This window comes from Molothrus aeneus, chromosome Z (assembly GCF_037042795.1).
Source record: "Molothrus aeneus isolate 106 chromosome Z, BPBGC_Maene_1.0, whole genome shotgun sequence".
NCBI lineage: Eukaryota > Metazoa > Chordata > Aves > Passeriformes > Icteridae > Molothrus > Molothrus aeneus.
Genome location: NC_089680.1, coordinates 41707722 through 41728683, shown reverse-complemented (window position 1 = coordinate 41728683; position 20962 = coordinate 41707722). Strand labels below are relative to the sequence as shown.

General features: G+C 40.4%; 1 protein-coding gene across 3 annotated transcripts in view; it reads right to left on the bottom strand.

The window, feature by feature from the left end:
• Positions 1 to 20962, bottom strand: part of PALM2AKAP2 (PALM2 and AKAP2 fusion) — a 264975-nt gene that overhangs the window by 93744 nt on the left and 150269 nt on the right. For all 3 annotated transcript variants that reach the window (XM_066569518.1, XM_066569519.1, XM_066569520.1), the window contains one exon: positions 10730 to 10812. In XM_066569518.1, the coding sequence (XP_066425615.1) occupies positions 10730 to 10812 (83 nt within the window). The remainder of the gene's footprint in view (positions 1 to 10729; positions 10813 to 20962) is intronic.

Sequence of the window (20962 nt, the reverse complement as noted above, 5' to 3'; positions counted from 1 at the left end):
CAGTACAGGCATGAGGTTTGCAAACCTCTAGCTCTTCAGTCTGTATTGAAGTTTAGTGTCACATTTTCCACCTTCCACTCTTCAGTTGCCAGTGTTTTAAATGGGAAGGTACATGCTGTTGCTGATAATTCAGCTGCTGCATTCTCTGTTGAGAACTCAAGGACACAGATGCTCACACAGAGGCATGGTTGCTACCTGAACGCTGTGTGATAATGAAAATGATTTGTAATAAAAAGTAATGGAATAAGGAAACCGAGCCATACACATGTAAGTGCAGACATGTAAGCTGGTGCTATAACTGTAAGTAAGAAGCTATCCTAATAATCAACTACACCTGGCCACAACCCTCTTTGCAAATGTATGGGTCTAAAAACATGCAAGAGTATGGTACAGACAAAACCCCACCAAGGTCTTTGACCAGGGAACTGTCTGCCATTCTCCCTACTGGCAGCCATCTGTTTTCTCTTTCTCAGACTCTGCTGTAAATTCTCTGGACAAAGGATGGGCTTTTTAATGAACATTTTTTACTTACCACCTGCATGGGGCACAGGAAGGAGGAAGAGAGATCAGCTCTGTACAGGGGTGTTTCAGCTGCACCATCTAGGAATGTCCCTAGGAATGTCTGCAATGCAGTTATCTGCCCAAAGACAGGACTCCTAGCCTCTGTCCTTCTAGGATAAGGTGCTGGAATCACAATGTGTCCTCATTCAGCCTATTTGCAGAGAGCAGGCAGGGAACAAAGGAAAGCTGCACCTGTGCATGGACATGCATTGCTGATCCTGCCCTGCAATCATCAAAGTCTGTGCTCCCACAGGTAGGCATGCCATCCAAATGGCAATATGGGGATATGGAGTAAAGAGGAAAAGGAGCATGGGGGTTGCATCCTTTTTGTATGTTTCACAGGTCAGACCACCCTTTATTTGGTTTTTAGGAACTTCAGCTGCTAGAAATAGAGTAAGGCAGTTATTGGAAGGGAGGAAGGGAAATAAATTAGTGATTTTTGCTTGTGGAAACCTTCAGAACCATCCAGAAAAGTCCCCTCCAGGCCTCAGAATCATAATTAAAATAAGCAGTGTCAAGTATCATGCTTGCTAAGAGCCCCATGTTTTGGAGAGACTGGCAGTAGTGGACTGTGGAGGAAACTGTGGAAACCAATGATGCTACATTGGGAATTTTAGAGCTCCTCTTCCTCTATCTTATTGTTCCAACAATTACCTTCTGCCCCTTTCCTGCTTTCTGGACTCATACACGATTGGACCAATGCATGTGACCGCAGCACAGATTTTCTTCCATTAGGTAAAGCAATATCACAAATGAGACTGATGCAGTTAATGCTCTGTAATTTTTTTACAGCATTACAGAGAGCTCCAGGTAGCGGAAAGGAGCAAATAATCTTTGCCAGAGTGCAGTCTTCCTTTACTTTTACTGTAATGTTAAAATACCTTTACCTAAATAATGAATTGCAAGATCAGTTGGTATTGTCCTAAAAACTCTGAAAGGAGGAAGAATATAAAGATAGCTGCATTAACCAAATATTTGTCAAGAAAGATAGTTATTTTTAACACTCACATGACAGTTCCTCACTTGTCATTCTATTTCAGGCCTGTTTTATGTGCTTGTGAACTAAAAAGGTGTTATACCTAGTATCACCTCATTCCTCCTCCAATGACTGACCAATTTACATCCCAAGACTGTGCTGAACATGTTGGAAAAATTGACAAAAAAAGATCCTGATATTAATGTGGCGTCTTGGAGAACATCAAGGAGCTGCAACTGTGTATCTGAACTTCTGCTTGCAGGGGACTGCAAAACTGAGGATGCTTTTCTACTTCTGCAGCCTGTAGACATGAAGACTAGTGCCACTGAAGTCAGTGGCAACAGCAGATGCTCAACATCTCTGACAACTGGGCCACGTGCTTGTGTGAGACCTTGTTATTATACAAAAAGGCTCTTATTCCTGCTCTTTTTATCTCTGCCATATAAACTGACCTAGTTTGCAATCTGCCTCTGTACAGATGTGTGCCCTTCCATGGACAGAAAGAGGATGGAACCATTTCCAACAAAGAGTGCCTGGAGTTAGAAAGGGGAAGAGACACAGGGCAGCTCAGGATGGGGAGATAAAGAGAAGGAAATTAAAGACAAAGATGTTTGGAGGAGAGGAGAGAAAAATAGGGAGTGAAAAGAGTGAAGCTGTATCAGTATCTGCTGCTCCTCCTTTATTCAGGAGACAGAGGAGTTACTCTGCTTTTGGACCTTGTCAGTACAGGAGAGCCTGGTTTCAGTGAGGCAGATTTTTTTATTGTTATGCAGTGGACCTTCAAATGGAAAATAATTTGAAGAGGTTACCTCTTCCTATTATAAATTTTTTCAGGTTGCTCTTTACAGCCCAGCACACTATTTGTGTTCTCTATGAACTCTAAAAGGTTCTGAGAGTAATGCAGAACAAAGAAAGGAAGGAAAATACTGTGGTAATGATGCTGAATATGCCAGGCACTTTTATAACATTTATTAAACGAAATGCAGTCCAGAAAGGTGATGCTTGATGTGGTAGCCTCCACACTGACTTCTACTGAATATGAAAAATGAGTTTTGCTTGGGATGCAGATTTTTAAGTGTCTTAGACTGACTGTCAGAAATGCTGTGATTAGAATAATTTTGCTTTTATTGTGGTTCTGGTTATTTCTCTGACTGAAGAAAAACATGGGGATGAGCTGGATGAGGGAATTCACTAGCTTGTAATGATGTGTGTGAGATGAAAATGGTACTTCAGTATATTCTCTGTGCATTTATAAAGCTAATGAATGCAGAGATCCACCAGACAGTTAGCAGAAGAGCTGTAGGAAATTTAGGGGTCACATTCATAAATGCTTTATATTCAGTTCAGGGATTATATGTTGTGAATTACAGAGGCCGGGAGCTGCTGGTAGAGAATTGACTGGAGATCCCTGTTCTATTTCTGTCATTGCTGTTGACTTGTGATGTGACTGAAGGCAAGTCGCTTCCCCTTATTTGTCTGTATGAGTTGATGAGTTTTAGGATAGGGACTGCTGGTTAGTGGGAACGGTTAGTAGGAGCTGGCAAAACATAATAGGACCTCAGCTGTGGTTAAGGAGTTCAAATAGAAAATGTTCATACATAGAATGAACTTAAAAATTCCTTTCTGAAGTTATTCACCTGACTTACAGGCTCATTTACACACATCTATTATGTGGTGGAATAGCTTGGCAAGATCTCTATCAGCCACTCACTACATGAGTAATCTCATTGACTTAAATGTGACTCCTTGAGTGAGTAATGTTTTAGTATTGGCTCCATAAACTGTCTGAGTCACCATCAGCATACAAACTACGTGTGCAAGCAACCCTGCAAGCACCTACCACACAGTATAGTGTCTTTTACTGCAAGCAGCTCTGTCACCGAAGTAATACCCAGCAGTAACTGTTTCTGTCATCTACACCCACGTGAAAAGGTACTCTAGGCAAGTTTCTCTGGCACCATGTTCTCTTCAATGCATGGGAATTGTTAGTTTCCCTTCACAAGAAATCCAAATAAGCATTCAGTACCTGTAGTATTGTAAGGAAAAAAAATCTATTTTATTGCAGCTTTCAGGAATTCCACTGCATAACCAACTCATGGATCTTCCCTCCTTGTCGAAAATACAGTCAATGCAAATCTGGAGCTGTAAAGTTTCACTTAAAGTCCTTTACAGTCTTATTTCAGCTAGTGTTTCTGCTTTGATTCCTCCTGCCTTATCTTTGTCTGATTTTACCCCTGTCCACAATGGCCCCTGTTTCTTTCCCCTATTGTGACTTCCCCTTTGTGACTCTTTTCAGTCTGCTCCTTTTCCTAAGGGTAGAAAAAAATTCCATTCAGTAGTATCCCTCTTTTATTCTACAAACCCCTCTTTCTACTCAGCTTCATCAATAACACCAATACAAGGCAGTCCTTATAGATGTTTTGCCATGTCCATCTTGCCTGATTGAGCCCGATCATCCTCAGGCCAGTACATGAATCTCTATGTATTTTTCAAATTACTGTCTCCATAGGAAGAGCCATATCAATATAGCAGTACTTGTTACCACAGCTTTACATATTCTACACTTATATTAACTGGTGGGGCATGATAAACATGGACTACAGTACTGCAACAATTATGTACAGTTGCAAATTGTTCCTGTGATAGAGCGGGCATAGCGAAAAAGATTTAAAGAGCAGTCATTATTTTAGAAATAGGGAACCTCTGTAACTCTTCTATACAATACTTCAATAGCATATTCTCACAAAAAAGCATTTGTTTGTGAACTAAAGAGCTTGATCCAAAGCCCAGTGGAGACTCTTCCAATGCATTCAATAGGCTTTGGATTAAGTCCTTCCTGAGGAACAGATGCAGCCTTTTATTCACTACCAGTGGAACAATAAAAACAACAAGACAAAGAATAAAGTTGTCTGCAGAGAATAAAGCAGTGTTGTCCTGCAGCAGCTTAAATAAATTAGGCTCTATAGTTAAAAGAAAGTACTGTAGAGCTGGTCAAATTGTTTCTGTAGGTAATTCACAAAATGAACAGTCCAGAAATGTTTAAGTATCTACACATAAACACCCATACATAGTGTTATTTCACTGATTATTCAACGTTGCAGTATTTGCAAAAACTGAGTTATTAATATAACTATGAATTCCAGTAGTTCAAGCAAAGATAACACAGAAATAATTTGTTGCCGTTAGTGATCAAAACTGTGATGGAAGAAGGAGCTGGAAGTTTTTTTATGCCATAGCTCTTAGAGGGTTCCAAAATGTTTACTGAGACCTGGACTTGAGACAGGCTTTCCTTTAGTAAGTTTATCTCATTCAACATAATGATTTCTTATCTGGCCCATGATGTTATCAAAATGCAGGCAATAATGGGTGCTGATGTGCAGAGACCTCTCCTGCCCCTGCAGGAAAAACTGGGGCCGGAGTAACTCCAGGAAAAAGAGTCTGATAAGGGAGATAAGGAACTGTGGGAGATACAGGAGAGCGGACTAAAGTAAAAGTGACAGCAAACAAGAGGAACAATTAGCAGAAATTGAGCATTAGCAGAAACTAAGCGGGGTGGGAACTTGGGACTTGCAGCAGAGAAAAAATAGGAAGAGAATGTAATCAGATGCTTTCAATAGGCCTGTGTAGATCTTGTGAAGAAATCTAGTGAGAGAGAAAGAGTGAAAAGTATGTTAGAGAAAGAGTGAAAAATATGTTTTTGTAACACCTGCGTGGATTTCAGTAGAAAGTAGAAATTGGAAAAGAAGCCTGATTAGAATAGATTGCAGTCATAGCAAAAAATGCTCTTCAAATGAATATGTGGAGAGACACAAGGTGGATTTTGAAAGAAATGTCAATGGAATTTGAGGAACTGTTAGTGCCTGGGACAAGAAAATGTGATGAGCATAAAAGGACATTACACAAAACTTTAACCAGGAAAGGAAAAAGAGAATCAAAAGCTGATGACTAATACTACACTAAGCAACTTCTATAATTATTAAAAACAATAACATTTAAACTTTACCTGCTCATATTGCAGGTAAATATAGCCTTTTCAGCTCACAAGTAGCAACCTCCAAAACAGGTCAGTTTTCTTAAATTCTGTACATGTAATTGCTAGGCAAAGCCAACACAGTAGTTACTTCTGTTCCAAGAATGAACTAAACGGAGAAAGGCATATTTTGTCATGATATCTTTTCCTGGAGCATTACCACAGATGCGCTCTGACAATAATGGAGAGAAATCCTTCTGCCTTTGCTTTTACTCCTATATGGGGAATTGTCAGCCTCCAGTGACTGAAATCCCTACTACACAGAACATCAGGACCCTCTTCCCATACTCCCAACATTTTCACATTTATGTTGCTACAGTCTTAGGGAATGGTCCTGCAAATTCTCGACCTTTCAATCTCCTGAGTTTTGCACATTGAAGTGCTAATCTTCAGCAGTTAAACTGCCTTCTCAACACACTTTACCAGGCCCTTGCAAGAGAAAAGCTGGATGCTTATTCCTTCTAGTGCTATTGCAAAGGTGTTAAATGCCTCCAACTGGAATGTGTCATGTGTCATCTGCTGCATAGTGGATGGCAACACTAGAAATGACTGAGAAAACCAAGACTACCTAAAAGTTCTCAGAAAATCAGAGACAAGTGGATAATATTTCAAAGAAGCGGATCATAGTTCAAAGAAGAAATTTTTGTCTCATAACTAAGAATATGTTTTTTCACCTCAATAAAAGTATCATAGCTTCCTAAAGATGTGTCCTTTTCTTGAATTAGAAAGGAAACAGGCCCAGTGACCAAACCTATGGTTAGCTGAAGGACTCGCTGTGCCTGCAGTAAGCTAAGGTCTTAGCTTCACTGTGTTTTCTGATCATCAGAAGTGCAATCAGGCAAAATGAAGCTATAATAAGATGATATGAGAACCTGATAATAGTCTGATAATAGGTCTGCTGATTAAATACACACTCTGCACTATGAAACTGAAACTGATGTGCATTTTAATGTCTAACTCACTGTTGGAGCAGGCAATCTTATTTGTCTTTGGATATGGAGGAAAGGGGGCATGTTACACAGGTCCACAGCTTGACAGTGTTGTTACTCAGCTTAGACAGTTTCCACGCAGAGTCACAAAAATAAAACTACAAAGCCAGGGGTCAAACATAATGTTTGATCACTTTGAATGACTGATAAGTCTCTGGTTTCCCTCAGCAATGTTGCCTGTCTCCATGATGATACAAAGATGCAGTCGAGAGCAATTAGCAGAAATAACTGGGAATGAACTCTTAGCTGTGTGCTGTGACATGCGGTTCAGTAACGCAGATGAATTCTCCTCTCCATCACCCTGCCCAGCTCTGCTGACTTCAGCATGAGGTAAGCTTTGGACAGGACCAGGGATGGACAGTGCAGCTTGGGAAGGCAGTGATGAGAACAGGCAGGAGCCAGCTGGGGAAAGCATCAGTTGCAGAAAATAAACTATTTTCCTCCTTGAAGTTGGCTGGTACCTTGCCTCCGTGTTTTGCTGCATACTGTGAGTGAATTTCAGAAGTATCTGATCATGGTGGGCATAGCAGCGAGACATATCTGATACTCCCTGAAGAGTCAGGAAGAAGGCTTACACATTGAAAGATCCCAATCATCCCAGATGACAGGGATTTTTGCTGTCTGGTCTCTCAATGTTCATATACTTGTACTATGCAGAAAAAGCATTTCCATTATAAACTGATACAGAATGCTGTAAAATATAAAAGCCTCTGCCATTTTGGGTCACATGGAAAGTTTTCATCCACAACACATTTATGGCAGCAGGACAAGAGGGAGGATGAGGGGAAGGGGCTTGAATTGTTTTTTTTGTTTGTTTGTTTTAAACAATAGCAGCACTATGAAATTAATGATTTTTCCCATAAATTTCTGGACTCACTTAGGTTCTTTGGTGATACAATATTTTATAAAACCAATGAAAAAGAAAATTAATGTTCTATACTTCTGATAAAGTATGACCCCAAAATATTAGCAATGAAAGATAAATTCAGCCTACTGCTGATGTTCTCCATGGCCCTAAAGGTTTTGTTGAAATTAGAAGTCGTCCACCAAGATAACCTTTCAATCTCCTGTACAGCAGTATTACAGAAAACCAAATATTGTTCATGTACATCTTCTTCCTTCTTGCCAGTCAGCAGCAATAATGGTGGAAATATAAAGACAACCAGCTGCAGTTTATGCTACTCCCACACACATACACTTTTTGAGCAAAAGCTGCAAGAATGGCTCAGTAATAAGTTACACTGTATTCTGAACCTGCACTCTAAAGAGAGCTGCAGGCATAACAGGATGCAACAATGCAACAATGAAGAGGCAGCATTTTGCTATTTAGAAATGTAGGAAGAAACATAAAAAACCCCTCCATGATTACTCACAAACTTTGTCTTGTTCAACAATAGGTCTAATTTGGCTTGTTCAGAGCATGTTACATGGAATGGCTCTTAGGGAGGACTACAAATTCTCCTTCTGGTGAGGGAGAGTATTCCAAGTGTAGCACTTGTTTACTGATCCATATCTTGTCCTCACTGGCTATGAATATCATTATCTATTTGATGTAAGAATTTTCTACACTTAATTGAAAGCTACACTAGTTACCATTTACTTGAACCATACAGTCAATAGCAGAGTCAGGACCTATGTGTAGCTTGTTGTGTCTTTTTTAATAGTTCATTAAAGGGAAGGGAACTTTATGACAGCCCAGGCCTCCCCTTGGAGTAAGTTGTTTGTTGAAAATAACACAAATATGAGAATTTCACTTTCTTGTTTCTATTAATTGAAAATATTATTGAAACAATACTGCAACTAGGTGTGCATAGATTATTTTTGGAGTGGATCTAGAACTGATAATTTTCATATATGCAAATAGCATTGCCCATTTGACATTTTAACAATAGAAAGGACAATCATTTTGGATATCTCTCTCAGCAAACTTGGAAGAGTTTATAACCAACTGCTCCATATAATCTTTGCCTCAAACACAGGATTGTCCCTTCCACAAATTGTTAGCACTTAATAGAGGAAAATTTTACCTCTTTGTAATTTTCAATGACGAAATTAATCCTTTTTCCATGTGGGTAAGGATACTCTCGTGGACTTTATTGACTTTCCTGTGCTGGCATTTTGCTGATTCTGCTCATGCTACATTAGCAGCAGCACCGAGTCAGCCTCCCTTTTGCAAAATTATATCATTAAACCTCTGCCTTCAGCACGGGGTCTTTATTGAAAAAATGACACCTCTTTTTCAAAGCCAAGGAGGAAACAATGCTAAGTCAGATTTTGTTCTGTATGATGTTACACTCCCAAGCATTCGAAGTACTGTGCTATTAAAACAAATTGCATTCAGAGTCATCGAACATTTTTCCCCTCTTCCTTAGGTATGACCTTAATTTGAGCTAGAGAATGTTACGGGCTGATTAAACTCCAGCTGAGAGCTTTCCCAGCAGCCCGAGAGGTGCTGCTTGTGACTTTAGAGCTGCCACAAAGCAGCTACACTGAGCAGAGCACTGATAGCAACCAGGGCACAATGTCTGGGGATGCCTGTGCAAGTCCATGCTCCAGCTCCAACCAGACTAATTTAAATATCAGATTTAACTATAACATGAAGGGGGTTTCATTTTGACTTATTTGCACTATCAATTTAGACCTTACTTTTAATTTTTGTGTTAAAAATTATTTCCCTAATGAAAAGTAGTTTATTATTGATTGGTGTCTCTGAGGATGCTTTGACTTGCTGCTTTATATAGATTTAACCTTAAATTTGGTCCTGATACCCAGGAGTGTGAAATTCTGTGTTATGTTATCCATTCTAAATTGTTAATTTAGAACGTGGTACATGTAGTCAGATTCGTATTTGTTATTAGTAGATCTGTTTTGTTTTGGTATTTTTTAAACATTAGCACTGTAGAAAATAAAAAAAATAGAGCCTGTAGGAAATCTGGATTTTGAGAAATTTTTTTTTTTGCTAGTAAAAGAAAGAAGTAAGTCTTGCAAGAAAAATCAAAATGTGTTTTGTGTTTGCATTTTCCTCATTCAAAAAAAGAAGTTACGCAGATGCTGGCTTGAGCTGATTATTCACCATGGCCTTTAAGATCTTAAAGGTAGCTGATATGAGCTTCTCACACTAGTTTTCACTCACAGACCAGAAGAAGACACAAGTTTACTGCACTTTATCTTTAAATGCTTCTCTAAAGAAATTTAACTAACTGTAATTAAAAAATTCCAATCAAACCTACTTTTATAGCAGATGTATGAAATATGCTTCATCAGTCTCATATGAACCTATTTAAGAGCCTAGATTGCTGTTTAATTTAATTTTTAAAAGTATGAAAGATTAAAATAAATTTAGGTATTATTATGGCCTATGTATACTCAAGTTTGCATATTTAGAAATGTCTAGAGTAAAATTTTTGTAGACACCTCTAGTTTTTAACATGGTTGTTTTTGTCTTCAGACAAAAACTTCTTCAGCAATGTAGGCCACCATGAAGATGAATATCTTGGCCCTGCAGGAGTTCACTTGCCCATTCACTGCCTTTCCACTCTTTATCTTACTGACAATTTCATTTGCTGCTGTTGGAAACACATGGCTGCACACGACCACAGTGAGAACAACAAAGAAAAAGGAAGGCTTTTCCAGCAAAACAGCGTTTGCATGTACCACCCCACTATACCAGGCTACCACGAAAAATACTTGGCAAAGCTTCTCAGGCACTTGCCCTCCTCATGCTGACAAGCTGCTCACAGGAAGCTGCCCAGCAGATGAAAGGAGGTGGGGCAGCAGTATTTGCAGGGGAGCCTGAGAAGAAGAGAATAGAATGTGCAAGGGAAGATGTGTGGGAGACTGATTGACAGTGAGGAAGGACAAGCATTGGTTTGACACCATCTTCCATGAGCTGCCAGGATTATTTAACCAAACTTTTCGAGAGATTCACTTCTGTTGAAAATCGTCCTAATCCTAACTGTGGCACTGGACTTGTAGCTATTTCAAAAGAAGCCCTGTGGAAGCCAAGAGAATACAGTTTACACCAATGGGGTCTACTGTGCAAAACTACGCCCAGCATGACAGCATCTTTGCAGCTGAAGATAGGATGCACTCCACTGAGTGTGGGGTCCGTCAAGAATTATGGACAGTGCAGATCCCTGTGCCTCCCACAAGGCCACAGTGAGAGAGACTTACCCCTGCACCCTTCTTGGCTTCAGAACTTTCACAGGAGCATGGTCCCGATGGGTCCCTCAGCAGCATAGCCAGTCCTCTTGCATCTACAAAACCAAAGACATTTATTGTCCATGGGAGAATACGCATGGCTGTGAGGTTTTTTTTTGCTTTGATTGGATCCATTTCTACCCACCATGCTCTGTCACCAACCTGGTGTTTTGTCATTGTTGTTAAAGAACATAGAAAGGCTCCAAAACCATGGCTGACAAATATCTTTGCCAGCTGGAGACAGCTCTGTGTGCTGCATTGGGGTGGCTGGCTCTTTGGGGAAAATGCAGTGGGTGGTTAGTGTTGACACGGTGTGCCATGGCTTAGGAAGAACATACTCCATTTCAGACTGCTCAGTGTCCATCCCTGTCCCTAGGGTGGTTCCCAGTGGCAGAGCTGCCCTGGTTCCTCATGGGGTGATGGGATGGCCTTTGTCACCCCCAGGCAGCTCCCCAGACACTCGGTGTTCACCCATGTTGCTGTGCTGAAGGTGTGCCTGTGGTCACACCCTGTATGAGCTTGTCCTGTCTCTAGAAGAAGCCAGAGGACTTTTCTTCACTTCTGTGCATCCAAAGGGCAGGACAAGTAAGAGCATCTGGACCCCTAACTAAGGTTATGTCATATTAGAGAATGCTGTTTTGTCATGCAGGCAATAGTTACCACTGCTTATTGGGTCATGTCAGGCCACAAGCACAGCTTATAGGGCATGGTGTGAGCAGCCTGTCTGCCACAACCTCTGCACTTTTATTTCTGTATCAAGCTTAGGCCTTAAAGAAGGTAAGAACATACCCACTGATCTCACTTTCATGGACAATCTTGTTTAAGCACAGACAGCTGCTCGATTGCTTTCAGAATTTCCATAGCAATGGCAATAATTAAATAATGTTGGGTTAGAGTCAGATTAAATCAGTGAATATGTTCTAAGTTGTGAAATTAAATTATAGGGGTTACATGATCTTCTCCATTGAGAAGCAAGATGTGTAAGGATTTGTGTATCATCTCCAGTAGCTCTGCTGAAGGTACACATTCACACTGGGAGCACATTGAATAAAGTTCCTTATGCTACCACAGCACAGTGCATGCCTACTAAATTTGAAATAGGTCTCTCATGTAATAATACATCTTGAAATGGCTTTGAAGCCCTTGGTTAATACAAGGATAGTTATTCATGCCCTCTGCTGCTACTTGAGTCTATAATCTTGAGTGTATCTCTTCAACTCACTACTGTTTGTGTATGTACCACCATTGTGTTATGAGTATTTATGCAAAAAGTAATCTGTGTTTCAGAGATACCCTCTGCATATTTTTTGCTCCAGTGGACAGTGGCACATGCTAACAGTGTTAGCTTGAGCTGCAGTTGAGACAGACTTTCACTACAAGACCTGCATCTTTTCTTCTAACAATGTTTGCTGGTTGCAGTTTCATTTAGACTTCTTTTGCTTTGGGAGAAGAATATTTAAAAGTGCCAGTGGGACTTATGTGCCCATAAAAATCCTGAAAATGCTTTTAACTTTTCCCAGCACAGGTTGTCTGGAGCTGGTCCTTCCTCTTCCTACCTGCTGAGCAATGTTGTCCATGTAGTCCACAGAGCCAATAGATAGCCCTCAGGAAGCCTTGAGAATTGCATTAAAACCAATGTGAGAAGTAATGGAATTGAGACCTTTTTTCTTGTGTTCTCCACACTCTGAAACAGTCCACAAAGTCAGAACTCTAATCCTGTGACTTTACCACAGGATTAATCCCTTCTTTGCATTCATCTCTATGCTCTATGGGGTTCTCATATAGCATTGCTGCTTTGGAAGTAATGCTGCAGAAAAAACAACTAGTTTATTCTGCTCTGAGTTCTTTTTTTTCTGTTTTTTTTTTTTTTTTTTTATCTTTCCAGCTCTCTTTGATAGCTTTATTCATGCTAATCTCAGGCCAAAAGAATCCTTCTTTTTATATAACTGTATATAACATTTCAGCATAATGGGTCTTTTATTGTCTACTGATATCTATATGCTCTCTTGCTTTCCAAAACCAGATGTGAAAGAGATCTGTGTACCTTTTTTTATCATTTCACTAGAACTTCCCTTCATACCCAAGCTACTATGCATCTTTTTCTGCAATGTATTTGGAATTGTGAAGCTTTTGCATGTTATCCTTGAATGGATGCCTCCGCATTACCTTGTAGCTGTCGGACTGGATCAGAGGATAGGAGCAGTTGGTGCTGAAATATCCAAGTCTATATTATAAATACTTCCAGGATATAATGTCAGGCTAGATTTAGTCTGATTCCTTGGAGTGAATGTTACCATACTGTCATAAGGAATACTACTTGATTTGGATATTTATGTTTATGCTATGGTTTGAGAAGTGTTCCATGTGACCCTGCAGTAGAGCTTCTGGTTTGGTTTCCTCCAAAAGCACTCTTGCATGCATCTCAACAGTACATCTGTACTGTGAATCACTCCACATCTGAATCAACTGCAAATGTGGTAGAGGAGAGAGGGATGAGTACACTAAAAACCATACTACTGATCTCTGATGAAATGCTGATGTCTGTGCAGCCTAAGCCAAGCAAGAAAGTGTAGCCTGGTGATTGGGATGCTCACTGGAAATGTGGGTCACCTAATTTCACACTTGTGCCACAACTAGCATTCTGCATACCCCTTGGAAGGCACTGGTACTGTCTTAAGATCTCCACTTGTAAGATATATTCCCCATTGATGTGGCAACACTTGAAAGATTAGGGAGAGAGTATTACAGTGATTAAAAATGTACCTTTCTAGAAAAAAGTCATGAAAGTCTGAGGCCTAGAAATTAACATGCATAAGGAAATTATATATTTCCTACACACCTCACAAAATAAATAAGTATCATGAGTGGACTTCATCCCCCACTGTTTTTGGTGACAGGCCATATGTGCTATAGCATTGACCTCAGACTTGATTTACATGAAGGACGTGGCAACTTCATAATCACCCTTGGATTAAAAAAGATAAATATCCAAGCATTCGTGGATATTTTATAAAGGGATATTTTATTTATTCGTGGCCTTTTATAAAGGCCTAGATAGTACCAGTTCCTGCTGCCATTATCACAGCTAAGTTTTTACATTTATAATCGTCTGTACAGCAGTGATGAAGTAACTCAAGCAGAACAGCTGCAGGGCAGCTCCATCAGCACTCTTGGGGCTCAGTGGCTTTTCATCCATCTTTGTGCATGCTAGCTCCACGTCTGTGCAGCACTGTGCTGACTTCTTTGTTTCCTTTTATTTGCTGTTCATTTCAACTGTGAATAGGGTTTGATAGATGACAGGAGGTTTGCAATAGAGAGGGCCAAACAATATTACAGGAATGAAGCAGAGCTAAAAGTTTTTCCTTAAGAGACATATCCATGCAGATTTGGGAGAGAAATCAAGGTACAGATAATTAGAATTAATTTGGGCTCTCATCAGCATCAGCTAGTAGAGAAAGGAACAGATATTGTCAAGATGGGAGGGATGAAATTTGAGTAAAAGTCCAGTAGTTCCTGGTAATTTATTTGGCAGTGAATGTGCAAAATATGGATGGAAAAGAAAGGTACTGATGAGGAATCTGGAAAACTGCTGTGCACACCTACTCATTGCTCTCAACAAACAAGGGAAGATTTTATCTGCCTGTTCCTGAATCACAGTTCTTCATGGTTAGCACTGTGACCACAGGGAAGCACCTCTGATTGGGCTGGCTTTGGCCTGCGGGCACCACACTCATCTCAAGGGTCCTTGCTCCAGCACTCTCAGTCTCCCAAACACTTTGAGTTTCTGTTCTACTTCCACAGAAGCTAGACAGAGAAGGGAAACTTAAAGGTGCAATTCCGCTACTAAAGTATGTAAACTCTCTTCAGTGACCCAAAACTCCTTTAGAAAACCCTGGATCTACAGATCTTAGGATCTTAGTTTTGATATTTGTTTTAGCGACAGAGAGCTCCATGTTTTCAGCATACGGACTCCATTGCTGTGCTGGTAAGCTGTCAGGAAACAACTCCAAACCTACGCCACACAGCCATTAACATTGGTGCAGTCTCTATCAATCCAAAATCTGGCAGCCTACATCCACTTGTCAAAGAAATTGGTTCAGTAAAGAGAAGGCTGTAGTGCAAGAGAAGATGAATCAGAGAACAATTTAGTGCAAATATGTGTCTCCTCTGAGGAAAAGGCAGATAAAGTACTTAAGAGTATTCACCAGGAAAACTAAATCAACCTTTCTTCATTTCTCCCAAGATAGTAATTTTTGTCTGACCAAATCAGCCGACTGCTGGAATGCAGATGGATCAGTTTATTCTTTATCACTGAGACAGTTTGTTTGTGGAGAACACTTCTAGTCCTTTTCAAAGCCAAGGAACATTGTATACGTGTCCCAAAAGCACAAAGTACTACTCCTAGATTGTTCCTTTCTCCCTTCTGCAGGGTGCTTGTATCCCTGATCTCTTGGCCAGTCTGTTGCTCACCAGCATGCCTCCTGCCCTGTTCAGACTGGAAGGGAGCAGGTTAGCTCAAACCACATAAATCCTGGATCATCATTTAACTTGGTCTTGAACAGGCAAAGGAGGGAATTTATTACAGCAACTATTTTCACCTGAGTTGGATCACAGGAATTCCTGCTGTATCTCAGTCTGCTTTCTTTCAGCTACCCAGGACTTGTCATTAAAATGAAAGATTGACTATGTCCTCATGTTAATGTCTTGGCAGTGCCAAGCTCAGCCAGCAGGCAGATGCCATGTTACACTACAAAGCAGAGTTTGTCACCAGTGATTCCTGTGATTAATAGAAGGTCTTCAGAAAAATAAAATCCTTAAAGAAGGAGAGGGAGAAGAAAAAGGACACAGTCTAGGAAAAATCTTCTAGCAAGACTGCTGACACATTTATTTATTAAACCACTAAAAGGCTTGGTGGTTTCCTGGTGTTCAGATTGGGAGAGATCACATAGCAGCAGGAAGATAAAGGCATAGCTTCAGTGGTGAAGAAAACCAGTCATTTATCTGGTTTTTTCACTTTAATGCTACATTGAGGCATTGCATGCTTGCTATATTTTGAAACAACAGCAGGGAAAATTTCTTACCCTTTAAATCATGTTTTGAGGGCTCAAAGAGTTAAGAAAAATTTTATACTCTAATTCATAAAATCTTCAGTTTTAGAAAAACTGTTGCAGACAGTGCTGTAGGTGCCACTTCTTTTTGATGTGTCTCATTGCAATTGTCTGAACACACTAGCTTACATAATGTGTTTTTCTGCATCTGATAGTCATGTTATTAACTGGGTTGAACGCCCAGGTTATAGAGCTAATAGCACAATTCTCTTTCGCTGATTTGCTTTTTCTTTCTAAATGGTTCCCCTTTTTTCAGCTTTCACACTGTGATGTATTTTGTACTTAAATACAAATACGACAAAAGTCTCCCTGCTTGTACTAGCAGGAGGGAAATCACACTTACTTATGCCCCAAGGAATAGGAGCCTTGGCTGGTGACATCCCTCAGAGTTGGTTTGTGGTTGGTTTGTGACCATGCTAGAAATACTATGCTGCATCTGTACTAAGAATAAATGTCAAAGTGTCAATCTCCAAAATTCAGGTGCATATTTTAGATGCAGATGTCTGGCACCAGTTTGGAAAACACCTAAGAAGACTTTCATCAGCAGTTGCAGCCAGACCAATTAAACCCATTGCGCAGATCTCTGTCACTGAGATGGATTAGCTCTCTTCAATTCAGGCTTTCAGTTGTGATTTGAACTAGTTCAGTCTCACCATACTCTTGACATAGTTTTTGCATGTTTCAGTTGTGGGGAAAGTGATGGTGGCTTGGAAGACCAGTTATATCTTCTATATATACTTCTATATATATAGAAGATATAACTGGAAGACCAGTTATATCTTCTATATCTAGCTATTCACTACATGGTCATGCAATACCAGTCTCAATACCTGTCTTTTACTTGTTTTAACAAGGAATTTCTACCTACCAACATAGTTCCTAGTGACCAACTGTGATGAACTATTGTTGATTCAGATCTTTGTGCATTTTCTCATAGATTTAGCTCTGTAGGAAAAAACCATTTAATAGTTAGTTCTAGGACCACAAATAGCTGCAAGTGTGCAATGAAGTTCATAATTTCTGCTACAAAGCAATCAAAATGCCCTCAGAACCATAATCTACATATATTTTGGAAAGAAACCTTAAGTATAGACCAGCCCTAAGATTAAAGCTATTCTAAGAGAATAAGATTGCAATGTTGCTTAGAAAATAGCTCCCAGTCCCAGCAATCTTGATCATAATGAAGAACTTTTGATGGAAGTGAGAGGGAACCACTAAAATTTTTGACAGAGAAAATGTTTGCAAAACATAAGCTAAAACTCTGACATGAATTTGGAGGCATGAATAAGGGGAAAAACTTGTGAATTCTGTTTCTCTGGCTTGTAATAATTTGCCTTGGAGAACATTCCCTTATTTGGAATTACCAGGTAAGAAGAGTGATATTCTATTGTTAAAAGAACAGATAGCCTCCCAATTTCATCTAGATTTAGTTCCTGTATGTGACAGAAGTGCAGCCAAATGATGAATTCGTTGCCTTGAACAAGAGTTTAAAATTAGCAGAGAACTCCTTGAATGATATGAAGCAAGGAAGCACAAGTGATGTAATGTAAGTTCTTTTTAATCATGACATTTTAAACCTAACCACAGAAAGAAAGCAGAAGGTAGCAGAAAGATTAACTGCTACTGATAACCATTGTCTGTGAGGAGAAAGAAAAACCATCACTTACAGAAACAGCACAGAAAGTGCATCTGTAGTGCAGGGGAGGGGATAGCTTGTGGTACTAACCGTGTTGCACCTGTATAAAGGATTTCTTGGCCCAAGAAATGCATGTGTGTAAATAACCAGGAAGAGGAGGTTCTAACCTTCTCATCAAAGCCAACAGAAAGGACTGCAAAAGCTATGTCAAATTCCCTTAGCTGCTAAGTCAGACAACTTATCTCCTCTCTTCCTCATGCTGATCTTGCCTACACTGATGCAGATAAGGCATATTTTTATGATTATTTTTTAAATTTCCTGAATTAGATCTGCCGTTGCATCTACCAGTGGTTGGGAATGCTCCATACATATGCAAAAGATGTTGTGGATGCATCTGCAATAGTCAAAAGTGACACGTGCAGTTAAACCTACTTTTCTCTTTGTTGACATTTAGCAGCAGACAGGACATTTCCCACTAGTATCGAATAGTACTGTGGAAGTAAATGTCTGTGTCTTTGCAGTGCACCTCCTGGGAATGGCAGGAAAGCAATCTCAATTTTTCAGCTACAGCTTTAGATGATTTTCCAGTTATGCTTATCTGCTTTTTCCTGTGAAAAACCAGTTTCACTCAAGAGGATAAAACCTTATATATGTCAGATGGCATAACTGCAGAGGGAGTGGGACAAACATACTCTGTTGACATTTAGCTGCAGGTAATAGAGTGTATATGAGAGAAACTACTGCCATCAATTTTCCTTTCACACCTCATGGTCTCCTAGGAAGTGACATTTTGAAGCTGGTTTGCATTTGGAGATTTTACAAAACGTCAGGCTCTCTGAAGGTGACTACAAGTGAATGAACTGCATGCATCCACCTGTGGATTTAGAAATAAACAGGTATAACTCTTTCTGAGCAGCTCTGTTCCATGCTGGTAAAGAATGTCATATTCCCAGATTTTTACAGGTTATCCATGAGTTTAACTACTAAAATAAGGAGGTTTATAGCACAAAACCATGAAGAACTAGTTCAGTTTTGCACAAAGCAACAGGAAGACCCCTGAGAACACTGAGAGTGGGTTTGTATGCCCAATTATTTTGTAGTAGTTAAGGGCCAGACTGCAATGAGGCAGACATAGCCCAGACTATCTGTATCTCCAGTTTTGCATACTTTTGAGTTAAGGGGAACAACTGTCAATTGTTTTGAAGAAATGTGCAACTTTTCTGACAGAAAAATTTGCATCAATATTTTATGGCAAAGTCAAACTACCAGTTTTGCTTGATAGAAAACGGTATTAATTAATGTCACTGTCTTCTGTTGTGGTCAAGATATGAAAGAATCCTATCCAATCCTACATTTGTACTAGACACACATGTTAACACAAAACCTGTAAATTCTGCAGTGGTAGAGTCAAATCTTGCTAGTCCTGGCACAGGAGAGCTGAAAGGTACAGGTGAATTGGTGTCATCATGGCATGAGCCATAAAATGCTGGAAAGCCATGCAATCCAAGAGAGTCTAGTTCACCTGAAGTTGAGGGTAGATCTACTATCTAGATCCAGAGCACTGAACAGAGTTAGTAAATGTGTAATCAAACTAAAATCATCGGTGATGTAAGGTTAATGTAATCTGACTTTTGACAAAAGGACATCAGAGACAAGATCCAGACATTAAAGGATGAAGATACATGTCTTCACCTAAGCTTAGCTGTGCCACGTGGTAATCAGTTTCAATGATTTCAGAGGGGGTACTTATAGAGTAAGTTACTGTTCAATTAGAGAAGATGCATCAACCTCTGGCCTCTGTGGATAATCTTATAAAATTATATATAATTAGAAAAAATTACAATGTTTGCTTTCAAACTATTACTTGTTTTCACTAGCAAACATAGTACCCAGATATGGTATATCCTTCTCAGTCATTCACAGATTAACTCCCCAGTTAAAATAGCTAGTGAAATGTTTCATTTCCCAGCCACAACATTCAAAAGAGGCATGGCCAAAACTCTAGTGATGTTTCTTATTAAAGCCATATGCTTTAGAGAGTTCAGTAAAGGATTTCTTGACTCCTAGAGGAAGATATTGAGGGCTTTAAAAGAAAAAGCCAAACTAAAAAGAGAATAAATTATGATTTTGGTTTCATGATATTGGGCTATGATTTTCACCTAAAAGGTTTAATATTTCAGGACAGAGTTAATGTGTAATGTCAAATTATGTCACATCCTTCACCTTCCAGACAATACTTAGGGCATTGTGAGAAATATAATGCCCTAAACAACCAACACTTCACAGAATCACAGAATAAGCTGAGTTGGAAAGGATCCACAAGGGTCATTGAATCCAACTCCAGGCCCTGCACAGCTCCATTCCCAAGAGTTCTATCACATGCCTGAGAGCATTGTCCAAACTTGAACTCTGTCAGACTGGTGCTGCGACCATTTTCCTGGGGAGCCTGTTCCAGTGCCCAAACACCCTGGTGATCAATCTTATCCAACCTAAACCTCCTCTGACACAGCTTCAGGCCATTCCCTTGGGTCCTGTCACTGTCACCACAGAGAAGAGAACAGTGCCTGCCCCTCCTCTTCTCCTCACAAGGAAGACGCAGTGAGGTCTGCCCTCAGTCTCCTCTTCTCCAGGCTGAACACACCAAGTCACCTCAGCCACTCCTCACAGGACTTCCCCTCAAGGCCCTTCACCATCCTTGTGGCCTCCTTTGGACACTCTCTAACAGCTCAAAATATATATATTTCTTATTGTGGTACCCAGACCTGCCCTTAGCACTCCAGGTGAGGCTGCCTCAGAGCAGAGCAGAGCAGGACAATCCCCTCCCTTGCCTGGCTGTGATGCTTTGCCTGATGCCCCCAGGACATGGGGGCCCTCCTGGCTGCCAGGGCACTGCTGACTCACGTTCAACTTCAACCAGGATCCCCAGGTCCCTTTCCTGCACTCATTTCTGCTCTCCAGCCTGTCATTCGTTTGTCTCTCTGTACATCCAGGGTTGCCCCTTCCCAGGTGCAGAACCCAGCACTTGTCCTTGCTGAATTTTATACAGTTGGTGCCTGCCCAGTCCTCTCATTTGTCAAGGTGTCTCTGCAGGGCCTTCTGGCCTTTGAGGGAGTCAACTGCTCCTCCCAGTTTTGTATCATCTGTGACCTTACTTAGTAACCCTTCCCGTCCTGTGTCCAAGCCATTCATGAAGACAAAGAGCACAGAGCTGAGCATGGAGCCCTGTGGAACCCCCCAGTGACAGGTCACCAGTCTGGTGTCACCCCATTCACTGTAACCCTTTCTGCCTGACCCATGAGCCAGTTGCTCACCCATCACATGATGTCCTTTCCAGCCACGTGCTGGACAGCTTGTGCAGAAGGATCCTGTAAGAAACAGCATGAAAAGCTTTATTGAAATCCAGAGACATTGCATCAACTGGCTTCCCTTGATCAGCTAGGTGGGTTATTTTATCATGAACGG